General features: G+C 60.2%; 3 protein-coding genes across 3 annotated transcripts; all 3 read left to right on the top strand.

Annotated features, from left to right (window-relative positions):
• LOC108633926 (elastin-like) lies at nucleotides 1,548–4,437 on the top strand. Its single transcript, XM_018041085.1, has 9 exons — nucleotides 1,548–1,803; nucleotides 1,999–2,031; nucleotides 2,769–2,798; nucleotides 2,909–2,938; nucleotides 3,445–3,480; nucleotides 3,694–3,723; nucleotides 3,806–3,838; nucleotides 3,920–3,991; nucleotides 4,383–4,437. The coding sequence occupies exons 1-8, from the start codon at nucleotides 1,572–1,574 to the stop codon at nucleotides 3,961–3,963; spliced, it is 468 nt and encodes a 155-aa protein (XP_017896574.1). The 5' UTR covers nucleotides 1,548–1,571; the 3' UTR covers nucleotides 3,964–3,991; nucleotides 4,383–4,437.
• On the top strand, nucleotides 4,193–13,708 carry LOC102176755 (collagen alpha-1(III) chain). Its single transcript, XM_018039853.1, has 29 exons — nucleotides 4,193–4,285; nucleotides 4,383–4,436; nucleotides 4,691–4,738; nucleotides 5,294–5,353; nucleotides 5,698–5,847; nucleotides 6,317–6,461; nucleotides 6,579–6,608; nucleotides 7,496–7,525; nucleotides 7,607–7,639; nucleotides 7,728–7,763; nucleotides 7,952–7,981; nucleotides 8,727–8,858; nucleotides 8,955–8,990; nucleotides 9,319–9,348; nucleotides 9,439–9,471; nucleotides 10,218–10,271; nucleotides 10,405–10,437; nucleotides 10,514–10,555; nucleotides 10,647–10,679; nucleotides 10,782–10,817; nucleotides 11,484–11,528; nucleotides 11,805–11,846; nucleotides 11,955–11,987; nucleotides 12,406–12,468; nucleotides 12,553–12,582; nucleotides 12,854–12,967; nucleotides 13,127–13,171; nucleotides 13,275–13,328; nucleotides 13,561–13,708. Exons 1-29 carry the CDS (start codon nucleotides 4,193–4,195, stop codon nucleotides 13,566–13,568), a joined length of 1,572 nt encoding a protein of 523 aa, XP_017895342.1. The 3' UTR covers nucleotides 13,569–13,708.
• LOC108633842 (WAS/WASL-interacting protein family member 3-like) lies at nucleotides 17,356–20,312 on the top strand. Its single transcript, XM_018039855.1, has 3 exons — nucleotides 17,356–17,382; nucleotides 17,495–18,306; nucleotides 20,050–20,312. The coding sequence occupies exons 1-2, from the start codon at nucleotides 17,356–17,358 to the stop codon at nucleotides 18,266–18,268; spliced, it is 801 nt and encodes a 266-aa protein (XP_017895344.1). The 3' UTR covers nucleotides 18,269–18,306; nucleotides 20,050–20,312.

Genomic DNA, 23,729 nt, shown 5'->3' on the forward strand with positions numbered 1-23,729 from the left:
AGCTCCCTCGTTTTAGAGGAGAGTGAACAGACACAGGGAAGTGGGATTTCTGCTCAAGCTCCCCAGCCAGAAGGAGCTGGTATGTGAACCTGGTCTGAATCTGAACCCAGCACCCAGGCTGCTGATCACAGGTCACTTAGGTGCCCTCCATGAGCGGGCCAGGGAGCTGGTGCCTGCTGCCATGGGCCGAGCAGGTGGCCTGGCAGGGGAGTAGACTGCCACAGCGGCCCTGGGCTCTCGGGAGTGGTTGGGGCCAGGGGCCAACCCTGAGCCCTCCCAGCCTCCAGGACTCCAGGTCACGGACACCTGCCCCCCGGCAGGGCTGGAGTGGGCCTGTGGGGTGCTGGGCCGGGGAGCCTGGCTGAGGGGATCGTGTTCACAGGGGGGTCTGTGGGGGGAGGTGGGTGTCACCGGCGTGGTCTCATCAGGTGTGCACTCATGTGCACGTGCCCCAGGGGTGCCGGCCCTCGTGTGTGGGCGGAGTGAGCAGCAAGGGTGCAGGCTGTGTGGGGGAGGCGGAGCGGGCAGTGCTGGGAGCACCACCAGTGAGGAGGACCTGGGAGAAGCGCCCCCCACCGTGGCCCACTCCTCACTGTAGCCCCGCTCCATGCCCCACCCTGCCAGGCTGCCTAGTGTAGCCGGCTGGACTCTGGACTCCTCAGCTTGAGATGCCAGGGGTGGCTGGCTGGGCAGGGGGCGGGCCAGCAGAGAGTGGAGGCTTCAGGACTAGGGTCCAGGGACCCTGAGTCACCACTGTCCCCCTCCAGCCCAGTGGGGGCCCACGGGAGGAGGGGGAGCTGGGGTCTAGACCCCTCATGCCTGGCATGTCTCAGGCCTGCCAATCCTGGCCTCCAGGACTCAGCTCTCCACAAGCCCCATCCCCGGGCCCCAGCTCCAGGCTCATCCACCACGAGACAACCTGCTTGCACCTCTGCCCCCCACTGCAGCTTAAGCAGCTCCCCTCCCCGATTCTGTCCCTAAATTAGAGTCAGTGCTGGTGGAGCAGAGCAGGAGAGGGAGGTGAAGCCGGGGTGGAGGGTGTCTTGTGCAGCGGATGGGCCCCCGCCAAGCCTTCGAGACAGTGTGAACTGGGCTGAGTGCGTGTCAGCCATCCCTGTGTGTCACCATCCCTCGTGGAAGGGAGGCTCTGGCCCACGCATGCCGACCCGGGCTCAGCTGGGGGCAGAGGGCCAGCGTCTCCTGGTGTGGTCGCTGCCGTCCCCAGGATTAGGAGTGGACTCGTCACGCACACGTCCGCTTGTGCGATAGTGATGAGGTCCTGACGTGCTACGCTGTTCCTGGGCCACTTGCTCCTGTAACACTGCCTCCTTCCTGTAACACACTAACTCATTCAGAGGATCCCCTGCCAGCCACACTCACGTTTCTGGGCTTGGCTCCCCTCTCACCCCCAGCTGTGTTTGGGCTGGGCCTGGGGTGCCCACCTGCCCCTCGCCAACTGGCGGGGGAGCAGCTGAGCCTGCAGGCCTGACGCCAGGGCCCCAGCCCCTGACAGGGGTGGAGGAGCCTTGGAGGGGCTAGGTGGGGGCCTGTCCCGTCTGTCAGCACCCGTGATGGATGAGGAGTGGGGCAGCGAGGAGGCTGGGGCTGATCTCCTGCAGCAGTGGGAGGTAGGGGCTGGCCCCCTGGGGTCTGCCAGCCCAGCAGAGACCCTGGCCCCCACCCAGCAGGGGTGTTTAAAGGCCCACAGGGTGGTACCCTCCCACTCTGCCGGCATCATGAGTGCTTGGGCCTTCCCCACAGCCCTTCTCCTGCTCGGCCTGACCTCTGAAAGCCTGCAAGGCGGTGAGCACCAGCGGTGGGGCTGCCGGCCAGTCTGGGGGTGTTGGGGGAGCACCGGGCCCCAGAGAGGGAGGTGAGGGCCTGTGAAGTCTGGGACAGGGCAGGGTTTGGGGAGGCTGGGGGATGGATGCCTGGGACGTGTCCATTCTCTGTCCCTGGGGTCCCTGCCCTGAGTTGGCACCCGGCTTGCTCCCCTAGGGCTCCCTCCATCATCTCTGGGCCTGGGAAAAGGTAAGTGGACCCTCCAGGCTCTGGGCTCAAGGAAGAGGGTCTGGTCTTTCTCTCTCAGGGGTCTGGGGGCTCTCTGGGATCCAGATCTGGGGGCCCCAGAGAACACGAGGCATGTGGCCTTGTTCATGTCAGCTCAAGTGTGAGGAACACAGACACCCCGCACCCTTGGAGGGGGATTGAGAGGGGGCAGAACCTCAACTCAGCGTGAGGAAAAGAAGCCAGAGGAGGAAGGGCCTGGGAGGGGCAGGTTGCAACGGGGAAAGGGAAAGGACCTTGCCTGCCACCAGCAGTGACGTGAGGCAAAGGCCCGGAGGTGGGAAGAGGAGGGAGGAGACGGGTGAGCTGGGCGGGGACCTGGGGCTCCTACAGCTGGGAGAGGGCTCCCTCCTGAGAGCTGACACAGCTGAACTGCAGGAGAGCCAGCCTGGGGGACTGGGGGGACAAGGAGGATGGGATTCCAGCGGCTGCTCAAGTAAGGACAGAGGCGAGGGGTGCAGCCACCCCTGGAAGCGGATCCTGGGGATCCACCCTCAGGGGTCTGGCCCAGACCCCTCCCTCCTCGCCGGGGACCCTTCCGCTCCCCCTGCCGCCAGTCTGCTCACCCTGCGGTGACCCCTGGGGAGCCTGAGGCCCGGTGGGTGTGGGGTGGGGGGAGGGCGCACCCTCTCGCTTTGCAGGGAGCATGCAGACTCAGCTCCTTGCTGCCCCCTAAGTCCCCCCTCTTCCTCACCCCGCAGGCTTAGGAGGCTCCAATGGCTATCGATCAGGTACAGCTGGTGGAGGGGCGGGCAGGGGGGTCCCTCTGTCCTTCCAGTGGGCACCCTAGCTCCTGGCCCCTCCTGCCCCACCCCCGCTCACCTTCCCGTTTCCCCCATAGGCTACGGTCCCCCCAGTGGTCTAGGAGCAGGTGAGGCATGGGAAACGGGATTTGGGTCTGGGGGAGGCAGCCATCTCAGAAACACTCGGGGACCCCCGTGCTGCTGCTCCCCCCAGAAACCCACCTGCCACCCTTCCTGCAGTGTCTTCCTTGTCCTTTCCTCCTTCTCACCACGTCCTGCCCCGCGCCCCCCAGGAGTCCATCAGGAGTCCACCAAGGCCATCTTGGTGTCACGTCACCCAGTACCCGCCTGGGGGTACAGCTCTTCCCTCTCCCTGCTTGTTCCCTGGTTGCCGCAGAAGCCAGCTCCAGGGGCGCTGAGCGGAGGAAGGGAGGAAGGGGCCTGGGCTCCCGGGAGCCCCTCAACCCACACCCTCACGCCTTCCCCCTTCCTTGGAAGGGATGACTGGAGCTGAGTCATCAGGCTGGGAATGGCTGAGGGGTGGGCAGAAGCCAAGTGGGCCCAGCCCGGCCCCAGCTCTCTCTCTGCCTCCCCATCTTTCTCTCACACCCCTCAGCTCGCTCTCTTCCCCCAGGGTTCGGGAATGGGCGTGGGCTGGGAGCCCAGCCAGGTGAGTGGAGGGCGGGGTGGGGGACTGGGCTCCCAGGCCTCAGAAGGGAGGGCAGGATGGATGATTCTAGGGGTGGGGGCCAGATAGCGAGCTGTCTGTCAGGTTTGCTGTTTCTGGTGGGGTCCAAGGCGCTGCGCCCCCCACCCTAAACCTAGCCAATTCGTGGCTTCCTCTCCCTGAACCTACCCAGTTCATGGTTTACTCTCCCGACAGGCCCTCCAGCTCAGAATGGCTACGGAGCAGGTAGAGGTGGGGCCAGGAGTCTCGGGGCAGCCTGGACACGGGGTGTCCCGAGACCCTCCCTTGACCCCTGTCTCCTTCTCAGGCATTGGAGGGGGCGCGAAGCCCCAGAAGCCGGGTGAGCCTCACCCTACCTGTCCCTCCGGCTCTGTGCCCCTTACCCTCACTCTCCCTGACCCCGCCTGCCCTGTCTCCCCAGGTGTCTCTCCAGGGTTTAGGAACGGGAACGGGCTGGGAGTCTAGACCCTCCCAGGTGCTGCTGCCCAGCCAGGTGAGGTGGGGCAAGGACAGGTATGGGTAGCAGAGAGGGGTGTGAAGGGTACAGCGGGTCACCCCCGGGAGGGGCTTCTCCCCGGCTCCCTCAGGGCAGAGCTGGTCCATAAAGGATCCTGTGGTCTAGTTTGGGGAACAGAGAACACGGAATCGCCCCTCCTTCAGCTGGGACCCCAAAGCCCCCCCTTACCTCTCCTTCATGGAGTCCCAGGAAGAGGCTGGGTCCCTGGGTTCCCTCAACCACTACCTCACTCCCCAGGCTTTGGAGGGGGCGCGAAACTCCAGCAGCCAGGTGAGCCCCGTTCCCTGACCGTGTGATGGCCCTCAGATCACCTCTCTGTCTTCCCGCCCCGGCCCCGGCCCCCTCCACCCTTCCTCTCTGTCTCCAGGGTACGGAAACACGCTGGGAGCTGGTGCCTTCCCGGGGCTGGGAGCCCAGCCAGGTAGGGGCGCCTGGGGCACCACCTTGGGGTCCAGGGATGGGGGAGGGAGTGCGCGGAGCTGGAATCGAGGAACCCGTCGGGGAGAGAGTGGTGTCGTGCAGGGGGACGAAGATGCAGCCTGGCGGGGCGGGGCGTGGAGCCTCCGCGGCCCGGTGAGCCCCGCACCCATCTCGGCGCTACCGCCACCCATCCCGGCCCCTCTGTGCGCCGCGACCTGCCCAGCCGTGACTAACGGCCTCATCTCCTGTCCGCAGGATTCGGGGCTCGAAATGGTATCGGCGCTGGGGCTTTTCCGGGAGCAGGTGAGTATAGGGGGGCAGGGCTGCAGGGAGGGGCAGGCAAGGGGGTGCTCAGGGACTCAGCCCGCTCTTAGGAGAAGGGCCGGCTGGGTCAGCGTCGGCCTCTCTGTCTCTCCCCGGGGCTGGGGTGAGGTCTGGGAGAGGCCTGCGCTCCCTTCATCCAGCCGCTGCTGCCACTCCTCTGGCTGGGGCTGGGGTCCTGGGGGGTGTCCAGGCTCCCCAGTCCCTCTCTGGGCATAACTCTCTGAGAACTGTGGAGGGGGTGCCCCGCTCATGGGGTGAGGACACCCCCGGAGGTGTGGGCCCACCCCCGGCAGCCCAGACCCCACCTCCCTCTCCCCACAGGCCCCATGGCTCAGAGCCATCAGGGACAGGATTGGGGATGATGGGGGGCTTGGGCTGGGGTTCACTGGAGCTCCACCGCATCTCAGTCTCTTTCTCAGGAATTGGAGGGGCCGTGAAACCTCAGAAGCCAGGTGAGCCCCACCCTGTCCCTAGCTCCCTGCCCTCTCCCCCCGTTGACCCTCCCCCTTATTCCCTCCTGCTCCGTCTCCCCAGAACTCAGCTCTGGGAATGGGCTGGGAGCTGGGGCCTTCCCCGGAGCTGGAGCCCAGCCAGGTGAGGGCTCCAGGCCAAACTGGGGTGCTGGGGAGGAGGGAGAGGAGGGGCTGAGGAGGGCAGAAAACTGGTTTATGGGGGAGTAGGGGCTGGGAGGGGTCCGCAGGCACGAGGCTTGGGAGGGGGCGTGACACCTCAGAAACCAGGTGAGACAGAGACTTGCCCCTGCCCCTCCCTGCCCTTGTCCCCACCCCAAGTCCTCCCCGGTGCCCCATCCACGGCTCACAGAGGGTATGGGCGAGGCCTGGGGGCCCACCCAGGGAGGGAGGCTAGGGCCCAGGCTGCTGGAGGAGGGAGGGGTCACCGCCGTGCCCCACTCTGGACTCCTAACAGGGGCCCCTTAGGGGTTCCCTCCTTCCACCACCTTTCCCGAGTGCCCATCTGAGCCCGGCCTTGACTGCACACTGCAGACCCCACACGGGTCAGCCTTGGGGCTGCAAGCCCGCTGGGCCGAGTGCCCAAGCCGGGACCCCTGGGTGCCCGTGCGGACTGAGGTCAGGACTTGGGGGAGAACCCACCAAGGGCAGAAAGCCAGAGGGCCGGAGGCCAGGGGGGACCTGAACCTAGCTGGGGGACTCACCTTTGTGGTTTTAAGCTGGGGGTGAAAGAGCTGGTCTACCTGGAGTAGGAGAGCTTGGGGAGGAGGCTGCTGGCATTGCAGGGGGGTGGGGTGAGGGCGCAGCAATCAGAGTGGGATCAGTGTGGATAAGACCCCAGGAGTCTTCGGGGCCAGAATGAGGAGGAAGGCTGGATCTGGGGTTCCTGTCTCAGCTGCTGCTGTCTCCCCAGCCCTTTTCCTGGCACAGGTCCCCAAGGTGACCTCCCCACCCCTTTTGTGAACCTACCCAGGCTGGATAGAAGAACTGGGGGGAGGGCAGGGGTCCAGGGGAGGCCGCAGCGGGAGGCTGGGGCTCACCCCCATGTCAGCATTGTCTGGATTTCCTATGTTCCCTCCCCACCCAGGTCTCGCAGCTCCAGATGGCTTTGGACCAGGTAGAGAGGGGACCAGGGGAAGTGGAGGGGGGAGGTCCGGAGGGGGCACTCCAGGGTCCCTCACCCACCGGTCTCTCCTCAGGCTTCAGAGGGATTGGGAAACCCCAAAAGCCAGGTGAGTCCTGCTCTGCCCTGTTGGGCTCTCTGTCGGACTGTCTGTCTGTCTGTCCTCTCTGTATCTGTGCTCCTTTTAAGCCCCACTTCAGTCTTGGGCCTCTCGCTGTCTCCCCAGGATTCGGGACCAGGAATGGAGCCCAGCCAGGTGAGGCCCAGAGCTCTAGGGCCGCAGGGCTCACCCAGGGGGTGGCGGATGAAGGGGAGGGGGCTGCTCCGGCTCTGAGGGAAGACAGGATCTGGGTGGACTCACTGTCCAGTCTCCTCGTCCCCAGGCCTTAGAGCAGGAGGGCTGAAACCTCAGAAGCCAGGTGAGACCTGCCGTCCCGTCTGGGGTCCCACAGCAAATACTCATTTGGTAGCCAGGTGGTGGGGGGCACATTCTTGGGAGGAAGGGCAGACCGTGCCCCACTGAGGAATCTCGAGCTGGGGCATCCCAGAGAGAGGACCAGAGAGGGAACAGGCTCTGGAAGTGGCCACGGGCCATGGTGGCAAGAGCCCGTGCTGAGAGCAGAGTGTGTGGTTGATGAGGGGGTGTCAGGGCCCCTTCCTGCCTGGTGGGTGGGGGTGGGGGGATCCTGTGGAGCCTGGCCTCCAGGCCAGGACTCCAGGACTAGGACCCGCCTAGCTGGGGTGGGATGGGGGGTCCACATCTGGGCCTCCTCTCCCATACTCCCCAAGGCCTTTGAGGGGCAGGATTGATGAAGGAATGAGAGGGGCTGGGGGAGAGCCTCTGGGACCCTGGTTTTGCCTGGGCTCTGGAGGGGGCCACTGGGGCTTGCCTGGTGGTTCAGATGATAAAGAATCTGCCTGCAATGCATGAGACCTTGTTCAATCCCTGGGTTGGGAAGATCCCCTGGAGAAGGGAATGGCAACCCACTCTAGGACTCTCGCCTGGAGAACCCCATGGACAGAGGAGCCTGGTGGGCTACAGTCTACGGGGTCTAAAGAGTCCAACACGACTGAGCGACTGATACTTTCCCCCCATCTTAGCCAGGGCCCCAAACTCCTTTCTCACCCCTCCCTCCCCCATAGGCCCCCCGGCTCAGAATGGCTACGGAGCAGGTACCAGAGGGTTGGGAGAAGCCGGTGTTGGGGTGCTGGAGCTCTGGGGTGGTCCGTCACCTACTCCCCATTTTCCTCCAGGCTTTGGAGAGAGTGTGCAAACTCAGAAGCCAGGTGAGCCCCAGCCCCGGCTGTGTCTCTGTCCCCCATCAGAGTTTGCGGCCCATTCCCCCCTTACCTCCACCTCCATCTGTCCCCCCAGGATTTGGGGACGGGAATGGACTGGGAGCTCAGCCAGGTGAGGGTGGTGGCGTCTGGAGACTTCCACATGCCCATGTCCTTTCCCGCCTCCTTTCCAGGCCTCATGAGGGCTGGGGAGTGATTGAGGGGTGCTGGGAGGAAACCCCCAGGATTCCAGCCTTCTGGCTTGACTTCTGCCTCAGCCGGACCCCAAATCCGCCCCGCTCACCCTTCCTCTCCCCACAGGCCCAGCAACACTGCAGGGATACGGAGCAGGTAGGAGCAGAGGGGCCCTCGGGTGCCCAGGATGGGGGCTCTGGGCCCCTTACCCACTCCCATGTCTCCTTCAGGCTTCGTGGGGAGCATGAAACCCCAGAAGCCAGGGGAGTCCTACCCTGGCCTCGTCTCTCTCCATGGACCCCCGGAATCAGAGCCCCCCACCCCCTGCCTCCTCGCTCTAAGATCTGGGCATGGGCTGGGTGTGGGCCTCCCCGGGGCAGGGGACCCAGAGGGCGGGCTCTGAGTAGGGGGAAGCTGGGTGAGGAGGAGGCCCCCTGGCGCCCCCGCCTCGTCTCTCTCCTGCTCTGAAGGGGTTCACCTTCAAACACTGCCCGCCCGCTTTCACTTTCCTCCCCAGGATATGGTAATGGAAACGGACTGGGAGCCAGGGCAGGTGAGGACAGCTGGGCCCAGGGCCTCAGGGGGTGGGGGTGAGGAGGGACACGAGAAGTGGGGGCTACGGGAAACTGAGTGTTGGGGCCTGGGGGTCCAGGGAGGCCTAGAGGAGCCCATATCAGCCCTCCTGCCTCCCCAGGCCTAAAGGGCGTGGGAAACCCCGGGTGTCAGAGGAGAGCAGGTCGTCCTGGCCCTCCTGGTCCCTCCAGCCTTCTCCCCCTGTTCACAAGTGGAGGGTGTCCAGGGGCTCCAAGGACCCTGGGGAGAGGAGGGAGCAATACCGAGGGGCCCCCGTGCTGGCCCCAGCCTCACGACTAGTCTTATCACTGCCCTCCGCCCTGCACAGGCCCTGCGGCTGAAAACAGCTATGGAGCAGGTAGGGGGGCCCTGCCCAGGGAGGCAGTGGGGGCCTGGGGGCCCGCACTCACTGTGTGCTCCTCACCAGGCCTGGCGGCCGGCACGAAGCCCCAAAAGCCAGGTGAGCCTGCCTTAGCCGCCTCTCCCTGTCTACCCAAAACCCTGAGCTTCCCTGCCTCCTTTCACATGCCCACCTCCATCTCCCCCCTCCCCCCAGGATTTGGGAACGGCAACGGATTGGGCGTCCAGCCAGGTGAGACTTGGGGGCTCTGGGGTGGAGGTCGGCCTGGGCATCCTCTCTGCCTCCCTCCAGGCCTCTGAGGGTCAGGACAGGTGATGGGGTCCCCACCAGCCCCCCAGCTCAGAACTGAGGGGCTGGGAGAAGCTGGAGGCTGGGCGAGAAGGAGAGAGGAGGGGGCAAGGGCCTAGACCCTGCTCTGAGACACCCCTCCTGGGCTCCTTGGAGAGGGTGGCCATGTAGCAGAGGAGGCTCCAAGTTCTCTGATCCCTACACTGGGAGGAAGGAGGGGCCCAGCTTCTGGCCTCCTGTGTACCTCAGCCTCTCCCCCTGGTCCCCACAGGGCCTGCAGCTCCCGTCGGCTATGGCCCAGGTACAAGAGTGGATGCTGGGGGCAGATGGCGAGGGAGAGGCTCAGATCAGGTCATGGTCCCTCACCTGCTCCCACCTCCTTCTTCTCCAGGAGTTGCTGAGGCCATGAAGCCTCAGAAGCCAGGTAAACCCTCCTTTTCTCTCTACCTACCCTGTGATACTGTGATTTGTAAGAGGAAATAGGGCTTCCCAGGTGGTGCAGTGGTAAAGAACCCACCTGCCAATGCAGGAGACACAGGAGACATGGGTTTGAGCCCTGGGTGGAGAAGATTCCCTAGAGAAGGAAATGGCAACCCACTCCGGTATTCTTGCCTGGGAAATCCCTTGGACGGAGGAGCCTGGCGGCTACAGTCCATGGGGTCGCAAAGAGTTGGCTATGACTGAGCAAATAACAACACTGGGCAGATGACCCCATGGCGGCGTTGGGAGTGGCGTGCGCAGAGGGGGCGGGAGCAGATCAGTGCCTGCTTACATGTCTAGTCCCTGCTTTTCTAGTAAATCGATTATCTGGTGAGTAAAAGGTTTCCCTGAGTTCTGTGAGCTGCTCTAACAGATTAATCAAACCCCTCCCCAAGGATGGGGTCGTGGGAATCTCTGATCTACAGCCGGCTGGTCAGAAGCACAGGTGACAACTTGGACAGGAAACTGGTGGCAGAAATGTGGGGCGGGGTGGGGGGAGCCGTCTTGTGGGACTGAGCCCGTGACGCTGTCATCTCCAGGTCGACCCCGGCAGACTCGAGTCACACTGCAGGGTCTCCTGGTGCAGCCTGGACTTGCTGTCAGGATTGGACCCCCACCTTCTCGCTACCCCCAGAAACCATCTCCTGCCACCCTTGCTCTTCCTCGTAACCCCTGCCTCTGTCTCTCCAGTTTACAGGAATGGACTGGGAGCTGGAGCCTTCCCAGGCCAAGGGGCCCAGCCAGGTGCGGGGCAGGGGCAGGCCTGGAGTTCTGGGGGGTGGGGAGGGGGCCCCACTGGGTGAAGAGCTGGGTCCTGGGGAAGAGGTGGGGCGGGGTGGGGTCCACGGTCACTCAGCCTCTGCTGGTCTCCCCCCAGACCTGGGAGGGAGCGCGAGCCCTCTGAAGCCAGGTGAGTCCATCCATCTCTCCTCTGCCCCCTCTGGAGTCTCCCGGGCCCCTGCCCTCATGCCCACGCTTCCTCCCAGGATACATGCCGCCACTGGGGAACGGGCTGCAGCCCCTCCCAGGTGAGTCTGCTGGGAGCCTGGGGTTAGGGGAAGCGCTCCTTCCAGCTGGGAGGGCTGGTTGGGCCTGAGGTGCCCTCCATCCCCCTTGCAGGCCTTGGAGCAGGTCTGAAACCTCAGAAGCCAGGTGAGCCTCCCCTCCCTGTCCTGCACCTCCTCCTGCCTCTCCTTTCAGACCCCGCCCCCCCGCCCACGTCCACTGCCCTTCACATCCCTTTCTCCTCTCCAGCATATGGCAACGGCAATGGGCTGGGGGCCCAGCCAGGTGAGGCAGGGGTGGAACAGAGGGAAGTGGGGGGATGTTGCTGGATGCTGGGGTGGGGTGGGCAACAGCAGGAACCACAGCAGGCGGCTGAGTCCTCTTGTCCCCAGAGCAGGCTGTGACCCGTGGGAGATGGGCTTTTTCTGACATGGCTACTGTCCCCCTGGCAGCACCTTTTCTGCCCTAAAAGCCACTGCAGGCCATGGCTTGACCAGGTGGAGGCCAGGAGGGCAAGCCTGGAGCCGGCGCCAGCCTGGGGTCACTGCCCTCTCCCTTCCTCCCCATCAAGGTCCCTGCAGTAGTGGGGTTCTTGCCAAGCCTCCCACTCCAGGGATCCCTTCTGATAAAGGGGGTGGCTGGGGCCTGAAATCCCAGCCACCTCTCCCAGGGCAGGATGGCAAGTTCCCAGGTCAGTGCTGACCGGGGGGCCTGAGGGGCTGTGGTGGGTAATTAGTCCCAGGAGGGGCTGGGGTTGGCTGGGCCACTCAGAAGCCCCCAGGCCGGATCTCCAGCAAGTCAGTGGAGAAGAGCCTGAACCCTGGCCTTGAGACCCCATGTGACTGCCAGTATGACAGCACCCCCAGGCCCCAGCCCTTCCCCCGTGGCTTCCTGGGGCATTCCCCACCCGCTCGCCATGGGCTCACTCCTGTCCCCTGGCCTTCCTTCTAGTGCCTACTCCAGCCCTCCAGTGGGGCCCGAAACCTCAGGAAGCAGGTGTGTGTCTCTCTGCTCCCTCTCTGTGCCAGATTATGCCATTCCATCTCCCTTGTTCCCTGGCCACCTCAGGTGTTCAGGCATCTAAGGCTGGGAAGTCCCTCTCTGAGTCTACCCTTGGTCCCTCGTGCTGCTTTCTTACTTCATGTCTTCTGATTTCCATTCCCTGGGGATGAGGAGAGTCCCTTCTGCCTCAGAGTCTCCAAGGTCCACATGCGGGCCCCAAGGAGGAGGGCAAGCTGGGGTCCTCCCCACTCACCTCCATTCCCCTCACAGGGTACCAGCCCCCGAATGGCTACGGACCAGGAGCAGGACTGGGTGAGGAGGCCCTTCTGAGCGTCCCCTTCCCTCCCTCCCTTTGCCCTCCCCTGCCTCCACCAGCCCAGGAAGCCGAGGTTATCTCTGACCCAGCCTCCTCTCCCCCAGGCTTTGGTGGTGGCCTCAGGCCCCAGAAAGTTGGTGAGCCCCCTGGGCCCCCATGTTGGGCATGAGTCACACCGCCTCACGGCGAGCATGGCTTGTCTGTGTGTCTGTCTCTGTCCATACTCGCCTGGCTCTCGCATACTAAGCGCTGGGCCACATGGACGGCCACAGCCAGAGGCTGTGCGGTGGGTCCCGTCTCAGGTCAGAGTAGAGTGACTGACAGAGCAGGTGGGGAGGGAGGTGCCCGGCGTGGGGGGAGGCATGGCTTCCTGAAGCTGGGCTGTCCCCCTTAGCTGCCTGCAGGGGCAGGATTGTGGGAGGCCCTCTCTAGATTGCCTCAGAGTCAGCTTGTCTGTCTGCCCCTCCCTGTCTCTCCTAGAGCAGGTCACCCTGCCCCCACCCCCTGCGGCCCCTGCGCCTCCCCATCCAGCCCCCCTCCCCCGCTTTCCTGCAGGTTTGGGCTACGGCAATGGTGGTCTGGGAGCCGGGTTCTTCCCTGAGGCCCGCCCACAGCCAGGTGCCTGGGGGGGCTGGGGGTGGGGTGGGGGGCTTTGGGCTCGGGGGGCTAATGGTGTTTCTGACCTTGTCTTTCGTCCTCCAGGGTTCCCAGGGGCCGATGGCTTTCTGAATGGTGAGTTGGACCTAGGCGACCGAGTGCAAGGGGGTGGGGAAAGGGCTGGTTCTCTCACGGGTGTGGGGAAGCCGCCCTCGTGCCCCCCAAAGTGGCCACTCCAGGCCCTGGAGGAAATGGTAAAGACACACTGAGAGGGCAGAGGGGGCCCTAGCAAGGGCGGTGGGGACCAGGCCAGGCGGGCAGGGGGCTTTGAGAACCGGGAAGGACTGGCGCATCCTGGACACCCAGCTCCAGTGGGCAGGGGTCCCACGCAGCTCTCCTCCTTCAGGTCAGGCTGCGGGCCCGAGGGGCTTTCCCTGGCCCTTCCTCCGGGCCTGGGGGGCTGCCTTGAAGCCTAGATATGGGGTCGGAGGCACATACCCAGAAGTCGGGAGCCAACCAGGTAATGGGGTGTGGGGAAGAGAGCTGTTGTGGGGTGGCTGCAGGGAACTGGGCTCTGGGCCTACCTGACTGCCCTGCAGAGAGGGAGAGGGGCACTCCCAGCAGAGGGCGTAGAGGTGGGCATGAGGGACTCAGTATCCTCACCTCCATCTCTCCCCAGGGCCCTATGGGCAGCTGAGGCCAGAGCTGGGCCCTGGGCCTTTGGGTGAGTAGGGGTTTTCCAGGGCCTTGGGTAAAGCTAGGGGTGGGCAGAAGGACTCCGAAGTCCTCTGCTGACCTGGGTGCCCTGGCTTGTCTCTGTGCCTTAGGAGGCCCTGAGGTGAAAAGAGGCAGCAATGGCCCCCTGGGAAATGGCTTTGGAGGTGAGAGGGAACTCAGTGCCCCGCCCTCCCCCAGCCACCCATGCCACCATCATCACCCCTCCGGGCTGCACTGGAGGCAACCCCGACCTGTGGGAGGAACAGATAGTGGCTCTCAGGCCACCTGTGGGTGCCTGGTGGGTGACTGTCCCCAGAGATCAGATAGAGGGCCCGTGTCCCCCAGGAGGTGAGCAGGGGCCAGAGCTCAGCTGGGCCCTGCTCTGTCTCTGCCCAGGCCGCTGACTTCTTGGGAGATGCTGAGCACCCGAGCACACCCACTGCCTGTCCTGAGGGCCTCCGCCTGCAAGCCTGGGACCCTCCGGCGTGGCCTCTGGCCTGGGGGCTCCTGCAGGCTGGAAGTCTCAATAAAGGCAGTGCGCTTCCCTGTTTGCCTCTGTGTGCTGTGCGGGGGGGGATCACCAGCTGGGCTGGGGGACCGCCTGGGCCTGCAGCCTCAGCCCAGCACCTTATTCATTCCTTCAGCAAACATCAACACAGCTGTGTGCCAGGGGCTGTGCTCCAGATAGGAGCCACATGAGCACAGAACAAACTCGGGCCTGCTCTCAGGGACAACATGTGGTCACAATGTAGACATGGAGCCATGTCCAGGTTAGGGGACGCGTGCATTACATACTGTGTTCATGCTCAGTAGAGTCAGTCGTGTCTGACTCTTTGCAACCCTATGAACTGCAGCCGGCCAGGCTCCTCTGTCCATGGGATTCTCCAGGCAAGAATACTGGAGTGGGTTTTCATGCCCTCCTCCCGGGGATCTTCCCAACCCAGGGATCAAACCTGCATCTCCTGCATTGCAGGTGGATTCTTTACCCACTGGGCCACATGGGAAGCCCCCATTATACATTAGGGCTTCCCGGGTGGCTCAGACGGTTAAGCGTCTGGCTACAATGCGGGAGACCCGGGTTCGATCCCTGGGTCAGGAAGATCCCTTGGAGAAGGAAATGGCAATCCACTCCAGTACATTACTTGTGTTTTAATTGATAATTATCTTACTAAAATGATCCACTAAAAATTTAATTTTCCTTAAGCCTTTATACTTGCTTCTAGATATCATTGTATTGATTCATTTTATAATTTGGATGTAAAACTCACTTTCACATTCTTAGATTAATACTCAGTTAGATTATAAATTTGTCAGATCAGCTTCTCCCTAAATATTTAGCATGCTTTACAAGCCTGATACTCAATTCCCTTAGACACTTCAAATAATTATGCACATAATCTACTTGATCTCTTAACAGGGTTGGGGTGTGTGTGTGTACAAATCCAACCAGCAACTTTTCTTCCGAAGCACTTAAGGGGTTCTTGGAAATCAGTCAGACGTTTAATATCTCAGATTACTGAACACTTTCAAACATTTTAAAAAGCTAGTTACTAATCCAGTATCAATAATCAGTGCTACTTGAATGCTTCCTTTTCTCATCCCATGATTATAAATGTAATCACCCAGAAATGTGGAAGCAAATTTATTCTCCTAGGCTGGGTCCAGAATGGAGGTTGCACAACTGAGGATAGATCTGCTCTTCTGAACTTTGACCTAGGGCTTGGGTGGTCCCAGAACCAGTGTCCTTGAGTCTCTGTTCTGAGCTATGCCTCCCCCAGTCTACACCTCTTGCAATCTGGTGAAGTTTTACCTTAACTGAAGAATTTGAGCTGAATAGAGTTGATGGGATTTGCCACCCAGGGAGGGACTCAGATTGTTTTTCTATGGTGTGATTTAAGATAACAGATCTAAACCAAAACCTGACTGCAGTGTGCACAACCTTGAGGAGGTTGTGTAAACATTACTGGAATTCCAGCCTGATATCTCTTAGCCTACCTCATTTAATTTGTTCTGTTTGAGAATCATCATAGGCTTTTGCTTTTTCATAAAAGTATTGATTCTTTGGGCTTCCCCTCAAAGAAGCTCAGTTGGTAAAGAGTCTGACTACTATGCAGGAGACCTGGGTTCGATCCCTGGGTCAAGAAGAGCCCCTGGAGGAGGAAATGGCAACCCACTCCAGTATTTTTGCCTGGAGAATCCCATGGACAGAGGAGCCTAGCTGGCTACAGTCTATGAGGTTGCAAGAATTGAACGTGACTGAGCAACTAAGCACACATTGATTCTTAAAATATCATCCTGTGGACTTTCCTAGTAGTTTAGTGGATAAGAATCCACCACCAGTGCAGGGGGTACGGGTCCAATCCCTGGCCAAGGAATATTCCACGTACCATAGAGCAACAAAGCCCACGCGCCACGACTACTGAAGCCTGCTCGAAACCTGTGCACCGCAAGGAAGAATAGCCCAACTCTAGTGCAATGAGAGAAAGACTGCATACAGCCACAAAGACCCAGTGCAACAAAAAAGAAATAAGAGTATTTTTAAAAAGTCACTTTGGGGTCACCTTACATCAAGCAACAGCCTGAACTGGTATAAAAAATAAATTAAAATTAGGGAAAAACAAATCATCTTGTGTTTCTCCGCCCTGAGATGTGGAACAAACCACATCATCTCTACTAGAGAACAGGATTAAGAGCAACATCTGGGTAGAGGGGCCACTAAGCACCATCTCAGAGAGGGCGGTGGGTGCTATCCTTTCTAATCAACCTAGACATGTTCTAATAATTTATTGTTGTTTTATTTGTTTATTTTTGGCTGTGCTGGGTCATCTTTGTTGCAAATGGGCTTTCTCTACTTGCGGCAAGCAGGGGCTCCTCTCTGGCGGTGGTGTGCGGTTTCTCGTTGAGGTGGCTTCTCTCACTGTGGAGCACTGGCTCTAGGATGTGGGCTTTAGGAGTTGTGTCCTGAGGGAGCGAACCAGGGTCCCCTCCATCGACAGGCAAATAACCACTGGACCACCAGGGAAGACCCTAAGATTGTTGTGGGTTTTTTTTTTTCCTAATATTGTTTTAATAAATATTTATATGTTCTGACTTCAGGCTTCCCAGGTGGTGCAGTGGTAAAGAATTGGCCTGCCAGGCAGGAGTTACAGGAGATGTGGGTTTGATCCCTCGATTGGGAAGATCACCTGGAGATGGAAATAGCAGCCCATTCCAGTATTCTTGCCTGGAAAATTCCATGGACAGAGGAGCCTGATGGGCTACAGTCCTGCGGATTTCAAGGAGTCAGACACTGAGCACCAGCACCAGTCTGGTTCCTGGCTGCCTCTTGAACTTCATATTCTGACTTTAAATAGATCGACCATTTTTCCTTTTTCGCTTTTGTCACCCATTTGTCTTTTATAACCATTCTTAACGTTACGGCAAATGCTACATGTCAAGCTTTGCTACTGAGTTTGTATCTTTTCATCTTTTCTATGGGCTTCTCTCGGAGAAGGCAATGGCACCCCATTCCAGTATTCTTGCCTGGAAAATCCCATGGACGGAGGAGCCTGGTAGGCTGCAGTCCATGGGGTCGCTAGGAGTCGGACACGACTGAGCGACTTCCCTTTCACTTTTCACTTTCATGAATTGGAGAAGGAAATGGCAACCCACTCCAGTATTCTTGCCTGGAGAATCCCAGGGACGGGGGAGCCTAGTGGGCTGCCGTCTGTGGGGTCACACAGAGTCAGACACGACTGAAGCGACTTAGCAGCAGCAGCAGCAGCAGCAGCAGCAGCATGGGCTTCCCTGGTGGCTTAAACGGTAAAGAATCTGCTGCAATGTAGCAGCAGACCCGGGTTAGACCCCTGGGTCAGGAAGATCCCCTGGAGAAGAGAATGAGAACTCACTCCAATATTCTTGCCTGGAGAATCCATGGGGTGGCAAAGAGTCGGACACGACTGAGTGACTAGCACACACATGTACACGCACAGACCACTGGACGGAAATTTGCATGGATCTTGACTCACAAAGAGCATCTCTTAAGGACAAACCCCCCAAAAGAGGCGATCCATAAGCTCTCTTCTAGGGCTGTCATAGGGGGAGGAGAGCGGGGTGGAGGCGTCGAAGCGGGGCTGCAGAGGCTAAGTAGACGCTCAGGCCAGTTGGGGGCGCCCACTGAACACCCAGTGTCTGTTCTCAGGGATAGTGGGGATGGAGCCTGTGGCACCTCGGAGCACTGTGATTGGCTGGGGCTGAGGGAGGAGCAGGAAGAAGGACTTGACAGAGAGCGCTACTGTCTCTGATTGGCTGTCAGTGATAGCTCCTGACTGCCGGCGGGAGAAATGTGTAGGTCGCCGACGCACTGGCCTTTGATTGGCTGGAGTGCGGCAGCGCACGACTCCGATTGGCTGGGCCTCTCAGAGAGACGCTTGGCCACCTGCTGGAGGGACAAGGCCTCCGCGAGCTGCGCGCGAGGGGCCCTGGAGCCGTGGCTGTGGCCAAGCTGGCTGCCCCGCTTCCCCGCTCCCGCTCGCATCCGCGGCTGGCCCGCGCCCGCGTCCACTCGCGGCTGGGCCGGTCCCGCGTGTCGCTGTCCCTGACCCCGCCGCCCGCGCCGTCCCTGCCGCACCCGCCGTTGCCCGGACTCCCGCCGGGTTTGAGCCCCGCGCCGCCGCCGCCCTCGGTGCTCGCCCTGGCCGAGCTGCCGCCGCTGCCTGCACTCCCGCTGAGGCCCGCGCCGCCGGCTCCCTGGGGCCCAGGCGCCCACGTGGCGCTGCCAGAGCTGCCGCCTGAGGCTTGCGTGCCCGCGCCACCCGCCGCCGCGCTCGCCCTGCAGGACCTGCCGCGGCTCCCCGCGCCCGCGCCCCTGCCGGCGCACCTGCCACTGCCGCCGCTGCCAGAGGCCGCGGCCGCCGCCACTCCCGGTCCTGTGGGCGCGCGCGGCCGCCCGCCCCTCATCGCCGAGCCGCCCCCGCAGCCGCTGCCGCCGCTGCCTTCACGGCCCTCGCCCTTCAACCTGCTGGCGCCCCCCGTGCCTCGAGACTCCTGGCCACTGCCCGCCTTACCCCCGCCGCTGCCGCCGCCGCCCCCGCCGTCCTACTTCTTCCTGTCGCCTCCCTGCTGAAGACCCGGACCTCCCCGCCCAGGAGGGAGTGCGGGCGGGTAAGTAGGCAGCCCTGCTTTGACCCAGAGACTGTACCCCTCGCCGCCTTCCCCTCGGGCAGGTTCAGAAGTCGTGGGTCGGAGCACGGCCTAGGGAGCAGGGAGAGCGTGTCCGGAGCAGCTTAGGTTGGAGAAGGAAAGATCAGGCCTGAAAATAAACTCATGTGAAGATTGGAGCCATTTCTTCCATTTTTTCCTACTGCCTCACAAGAAGCCTCTGGCCTGGTCATTTGAGAATGGAACTAATTCCCTGTACTGATAAACTGGCTGGTGATCTGGGCGGGTGGGGCTGAGGAGCCCACAGCACACAGCTAGAGAAAATGAAAACAAAGAACTTGAAATACTTTTACTAGTGTATGCAAAATGTCTCATTTTCTCTTGTATAATAAAAGGTTTGAATACTATCACTAAAGTCCTCTGCTCAAGTTTGTAAGGCTTCTTGGAAACTCAGACATGCCTTCCAAGTCTTAAGAAGTCAAACTTTCAGCTGAAATAGATCCTAGGGTCCCTTGGGCCTGGGAGCACCAGGAAACCAGTGGTGCTTATGGACAATCGATACTGGGCCTTGGAACAGGAGTGTCACATGCAAGGGCTGTGAAGTCACACCAACAGGATAGGAAAGCTCCCAGGGTGAGTCATGAGAGGAAGCCCCTGTCCTCTCCCCATCCTTACCACCCCCTTCTCCCCAGCGTGTACAGCACAGAATAAAGTTCCCTTTGTTACTCAGGTGGCTTGGGCTCAGGTAACCAGGCAGATGCCGTATCTCAGTGGGCTCTTCTATAGCAGATCAGGAGTGGTATCAGAAAGCCAACTTGACCTCAGGGGACCTCTGAGAGCCTGGGACCCAGGAGCAAGAAAGGAAGTGGATGAGTTTCCCGAGACTGCTGTAGCAAACCACCACAAACTGGGTGACTTAAAATAGGAGTTTATTCTCTCCTGGTTCTGGAAGCCAGAAGTCCAAAATCAGGATGTCCCCAGGCCACACGTCCTGCCAAGGGTCTAGGATAGGATTCTTCCTTGCCGCTTCTGGCAGTTCCAGGTGTTCCTTGGTTTGTGACTCCATTGCTCCAATCTCTGCCTCCATCTTCACGTGACCTTCTCCCTTGTATCTATATCTCATATCTCCCCCCATCTTTTTTCTCTTATAACACTTGCCATTGAATACAGGGCCCACCCTAAGTCCAGAATGTTTAAGGATTAAGTAATTAAGGATCTTGAGACATTCCTGAGCTTGGGTTGTTGTTCAGTTGACAAGTTGTGTCTGACTCTTTGGGACCCTGGGGATTGCAGCATGCTGGGCTTCTGTGTCCTTCATCATCTCCCAGACTTTGCTCAAACTCATGTCCATTGAGTTGGTGATGCCATCCAACCATCTCATCCTCTGTTGTCCCCTTCTCCTCCTGCCCTCAATCTCTCCCAGGGCTTGGGGACCACCCTCATCTGTACAGGCAGCGTCCCCCCGCTGTGGGGCTGACCCACCTGCCATGGTTTCGCTAAACCATGTTTTAGGCTCTGTCCTTTGCTAAACCTGAGCCTTGGGTGCCCTTGGAGTCCCTGAGCAGGACCCAAAGGACCTAGTGTCTTGATAAAGCTCTCAGTGAGTGAAAGTCGCTCAGTCGTGTCCGACTCTTTGCGAGTTGAATTTGTGAACTCTGCGAGGGAATTCTCCAGGCCAGAATACTGGAGTGGGTAGCCTTTCCCTTCTCCATGGAATCTTCCCAACCCAGGTCTCCCACATTGCAGGCGGATTCTTTACCAGCTGAGTCACAAGGGAAGCCTCGGTGACGAACGAGAAAAATAGACTGACTTTTCCCTGAGCTGAATGGTGGCCCAGTCCCCATGGCTGCCAGCTCACTGCTTCCTCTACCGTCTTTGTGTCCTATGGCCCTCCTGCCCTCTGAGCCAAGACTCAGACAGCAAACAAGGACAAGACAACGTGGGCTCCTAAAGAAGACAACATTCTCAGAGCTTCAGATGGATAACTGCTGCTGGTGGAAAGCTGACATGTATGACTGATAATGAAGTTAATTGTTATCCAGTCAATGGAGTCGGCACAGGTTTACAAGTGAAACTATCATTATGCTCACACATACACACACACACACAGTCAATACCTCCAATAAATCCTAAGATATGCAGGGCACAGGGGGCCTGGGCCAGTGGCCCTAGAGTTCGGCAGGGCAGGCTTCTCCCTCTGGTTTATAGCCAGGTGACACCGAGATTAGGCAGTTGTGAATTTGCCCAGCGAGACGTGGGTGGGGTTGACACCAGGTCTAACCCAGAGTCCACTGATCTGTGAGTGGCAAGCCAACACAGCCTCTTCTGCAACAGGGACACATGCTTGCATATTAAGTCACTCAGTCGTGTCCACCTCTTTGCAACCCCACTAACTGGGCCCCGCCAGGCTCCTCTCTCCATGAGATTCATCAGGCAAGAATACTGGAGTGGGTTATCATTTCCTCCTCCAGGGGATATTCCCAGCCTAGAGATGGAACCTGAGTGTTTTATGTCTCCTGAATTGTCAGGCAGTTCTTTACCACTGGCGCCACCTGGGAAGCCCCACTGTAGGAATGTGGACATGGTGAAAGTGAACCCAGGTGGAGGGTAGCTTTCCCACATAGTCAGATGCAGGGGGATGGGTTTAGGGAGGCTTGGCCTGGCTGTGGACAGATGGCACTGCCTTCAGGGAAAGGCGCACCAGGAGGCCCAGCTCACCATCGGGAAGTTCAGTGATGCTGGGCATGGAGCCAGTGGCTTTGAAGTCGGTCTGGGGTCTCACCAGGCCTGTCCTCTTTCCCACATGTTCTCTTGGCCAAGTTCCTTCACTCTCTGAGCTTCCTTCCCTGCCTATAAAATGGGGGTGTGAGCTCAGGAGAATGATTACTGGGATGTCAGTTTCCTCTGCTCCTCTCGGTTCAGCAGCCGGGGGCTTTCTGCCTGTATATCGGGGCCTCAGGAAATGGGTGACGCAGCCTTTGGGGTTGTTGTGCAGCCTCCATAGCCACCTCCTGACCCCTGGTGGCTCTAGTCAGTTCCCCCTCTTTTGTCCTGTTCCCCTGTAAAGGGATTGAGATGGACTATAGGGTTGGCGCTGACCCCTCCCCCCTCGCCTCCATCTGAGCCCCGGTCTCTTGGGCCCACCTGAGCCTCCAGCCCCTCCGCCCTCCCGGAGAGAACAAAGGTTCGATTTGGTTCTTTCACTCCTCGGTTTCCGCAGGGAAGGTTCCCCTCCCACCTCTCTCCCAGGAGGTGGCGATTCCTGGGGACTTCGTGAATTGTCATTGAGATGGTAACTTCACAGTGGGGGTGCTGGTCTCTCCCCAACAATGGCCTTCCAAGCCGAGTCCCTGCCCCTCCGTAGACCCCAACTTTAACCCTTCAGTTCCCAGATCCTACTGAATCAAGGCTGACCAGAAAACCCTAGAGAGGGCCCAGGCGCCTCCTAGCTGCAGCCTAAGGAGGGCTGAGGGCTGAGGGTGGGTGGCACATTCCAGCCCTGGTGCCCTAGGGCTCTGTCCTCCCCCCTACCCCCCACCCTGGGACCCTGGGCCTCTCCTTGTTCTCTGACGAATGAATGCCCCCACGTTGACTCCCTCTCTGAGCTGTGGGAGTAGGTGCCTTATCAGAAGGGAGAGGAGCAGAGATGTGCCGCAGGTGTGGCTGGGATTGGTCTCTGGGGGCAAAAGTGAGAAGGGGCATCTTCATCTCCTGAGCGCCCACCTCCCACGAGGCTGCGTGAGGGGCAGTGTAGAGGGTAGATGATGGGATCTAGGAAACCTAGGGGCCGCTTACCTGGGCACAAGCTTACCTGGTGTGTGCAATGCCACCACTGGGCCCTGTCGCCTAGGTGGGGTGGGGCAGGGTAGAGCCGCCAGTGGACTTGGTGGGCCTTGAAAGCAAGGCCTCCTTGGTGCTTTTTCCCCGGTGACTTGGACAGAAAAGAATCTGCCTGCAATGCAGGAGACCCAGGTTCGATCCCTGGGTAGGGATGATCCCCTGGAGGACGAAATGGCAACCCACTCCAGTATTCTTGCCTGGAGAATCCCACGGACAGAGGAGCCTGGAGGGCTACAGTCCACGGGGTCACACAGAGCAGGACGCGACTGAACGACTAACACAGTAAAGCCAGGCCTGACTGCAGGCTGACTCACTGTCCCCCGTCCCCCCGACCATGACGCAGGACTCTGCTCAAACTAGCAATTACCAGGCAGATCAAGATGAGCTGGTGGCCTTATACTCTGGGCCAGAGGCAGACTGTCTCCAGGCCTGGAGAGAGAAAAGGCCCCGGGCTGGGGCTGTCCAGGATGGGAGGCCTTTTGTACGCGGGGTCGGTGGGCCCTCCTGAGAACAGGGCTGGCTGCCGCCTGACACCTACCCAAACCTGTGTGACTGGATTCTTGGCAGCCCCGGAGGGAGCCCACTGAAGGCTTGCCTCTATTTGCCATTCTTCTTTCTCCACATCCCCCCTTCCCCCATGAAATGTGAGTCCTCAGGGGCCAGGACAAGCTGGACAACCCACCCTTGCTTTCCCCTGCTCATCCCAGCCAGCAGGGAGCTCTGGTCATTTCCCAGCCTTTGCATCAGCACCCTCCTCCCCGTTCTCAGGCCAGGACCACCAGGCTGGCCGACACTCTGCTCCTCTCTGGTCAGGGTCTCTACCCCTCTCTGGGGAGGCTCCCCGGCCACTGGAGTCCATCTGTCAGACCCTCTGATCGGCGCTGGCCTCAGTCTCTCCGCCTGCAATGCGGGAGGCCTGCGTTCGATCCTTGGGTTGGGAAGATCCCCTGGAGAAGGGAACGGCTACCCACTCCAGTATTCTGGCCTGGAGAATTCCATGGACTGTATAGTCCACGGGGCCTCAAAGAGTTGGACAGGACTGAGTGACTGTCACTCACTCAGTCTCTTCATTTAAGGGGGAGGGGGTCTCCTTTTCTGAGGGCGCCCATCCCTTTGCAGATCTGATCAAGATATAAACTTCTTTTCCAAAAAATTGCTAAAAGCCATTCCCAGAGCATTGCAGCCACTTGAAGTTAGAATTCTTTATAAATGCAGCCCCACCGGGGGAATGAGGAGGACAAGGAGGACGAGGAGGACCAGGGGACGACCCCTCCCCCAGGGTTGCTGAGCAGAGCCTCAACTAGGTGTGCATGGGGGGGTGCCCTCCCATCCCTGCCCCCACAGGCCAAATGAGCTCCAGCTTCCTCAGGGGGAGTAGGGGGAGGGGAGAGGCTCTCCCCACAGAGTCCTCCCCATCACCCTGGAGATAGGAATTTTCATCACCCCCCAACTCCCTTTTCAAACAATAAAGCTCAGTGCTTAGCACCCAGGGAGGGGCTTGAAGGAGCTCATGCCTCCCCCCAAAATGAGGGGCTGCTGTTTGTGGGTCCTGTGAAGTTTCTCAAAGGGGTCTTTGACCCAAGGAG

The sequence above is a fragment of the Capra hircus genome, chromosome 25 (genome assembly GCF_001704415.2).
Source record: "Capra hircus breed San Clemente chromosome 25, ASM170441v1, whole genome shotgun sequence".
NCBI lineage: Eukaryota > Metazoa > Chordata > Mammalia > Artiodactyla > Bovidae > Capra > Capra hircus.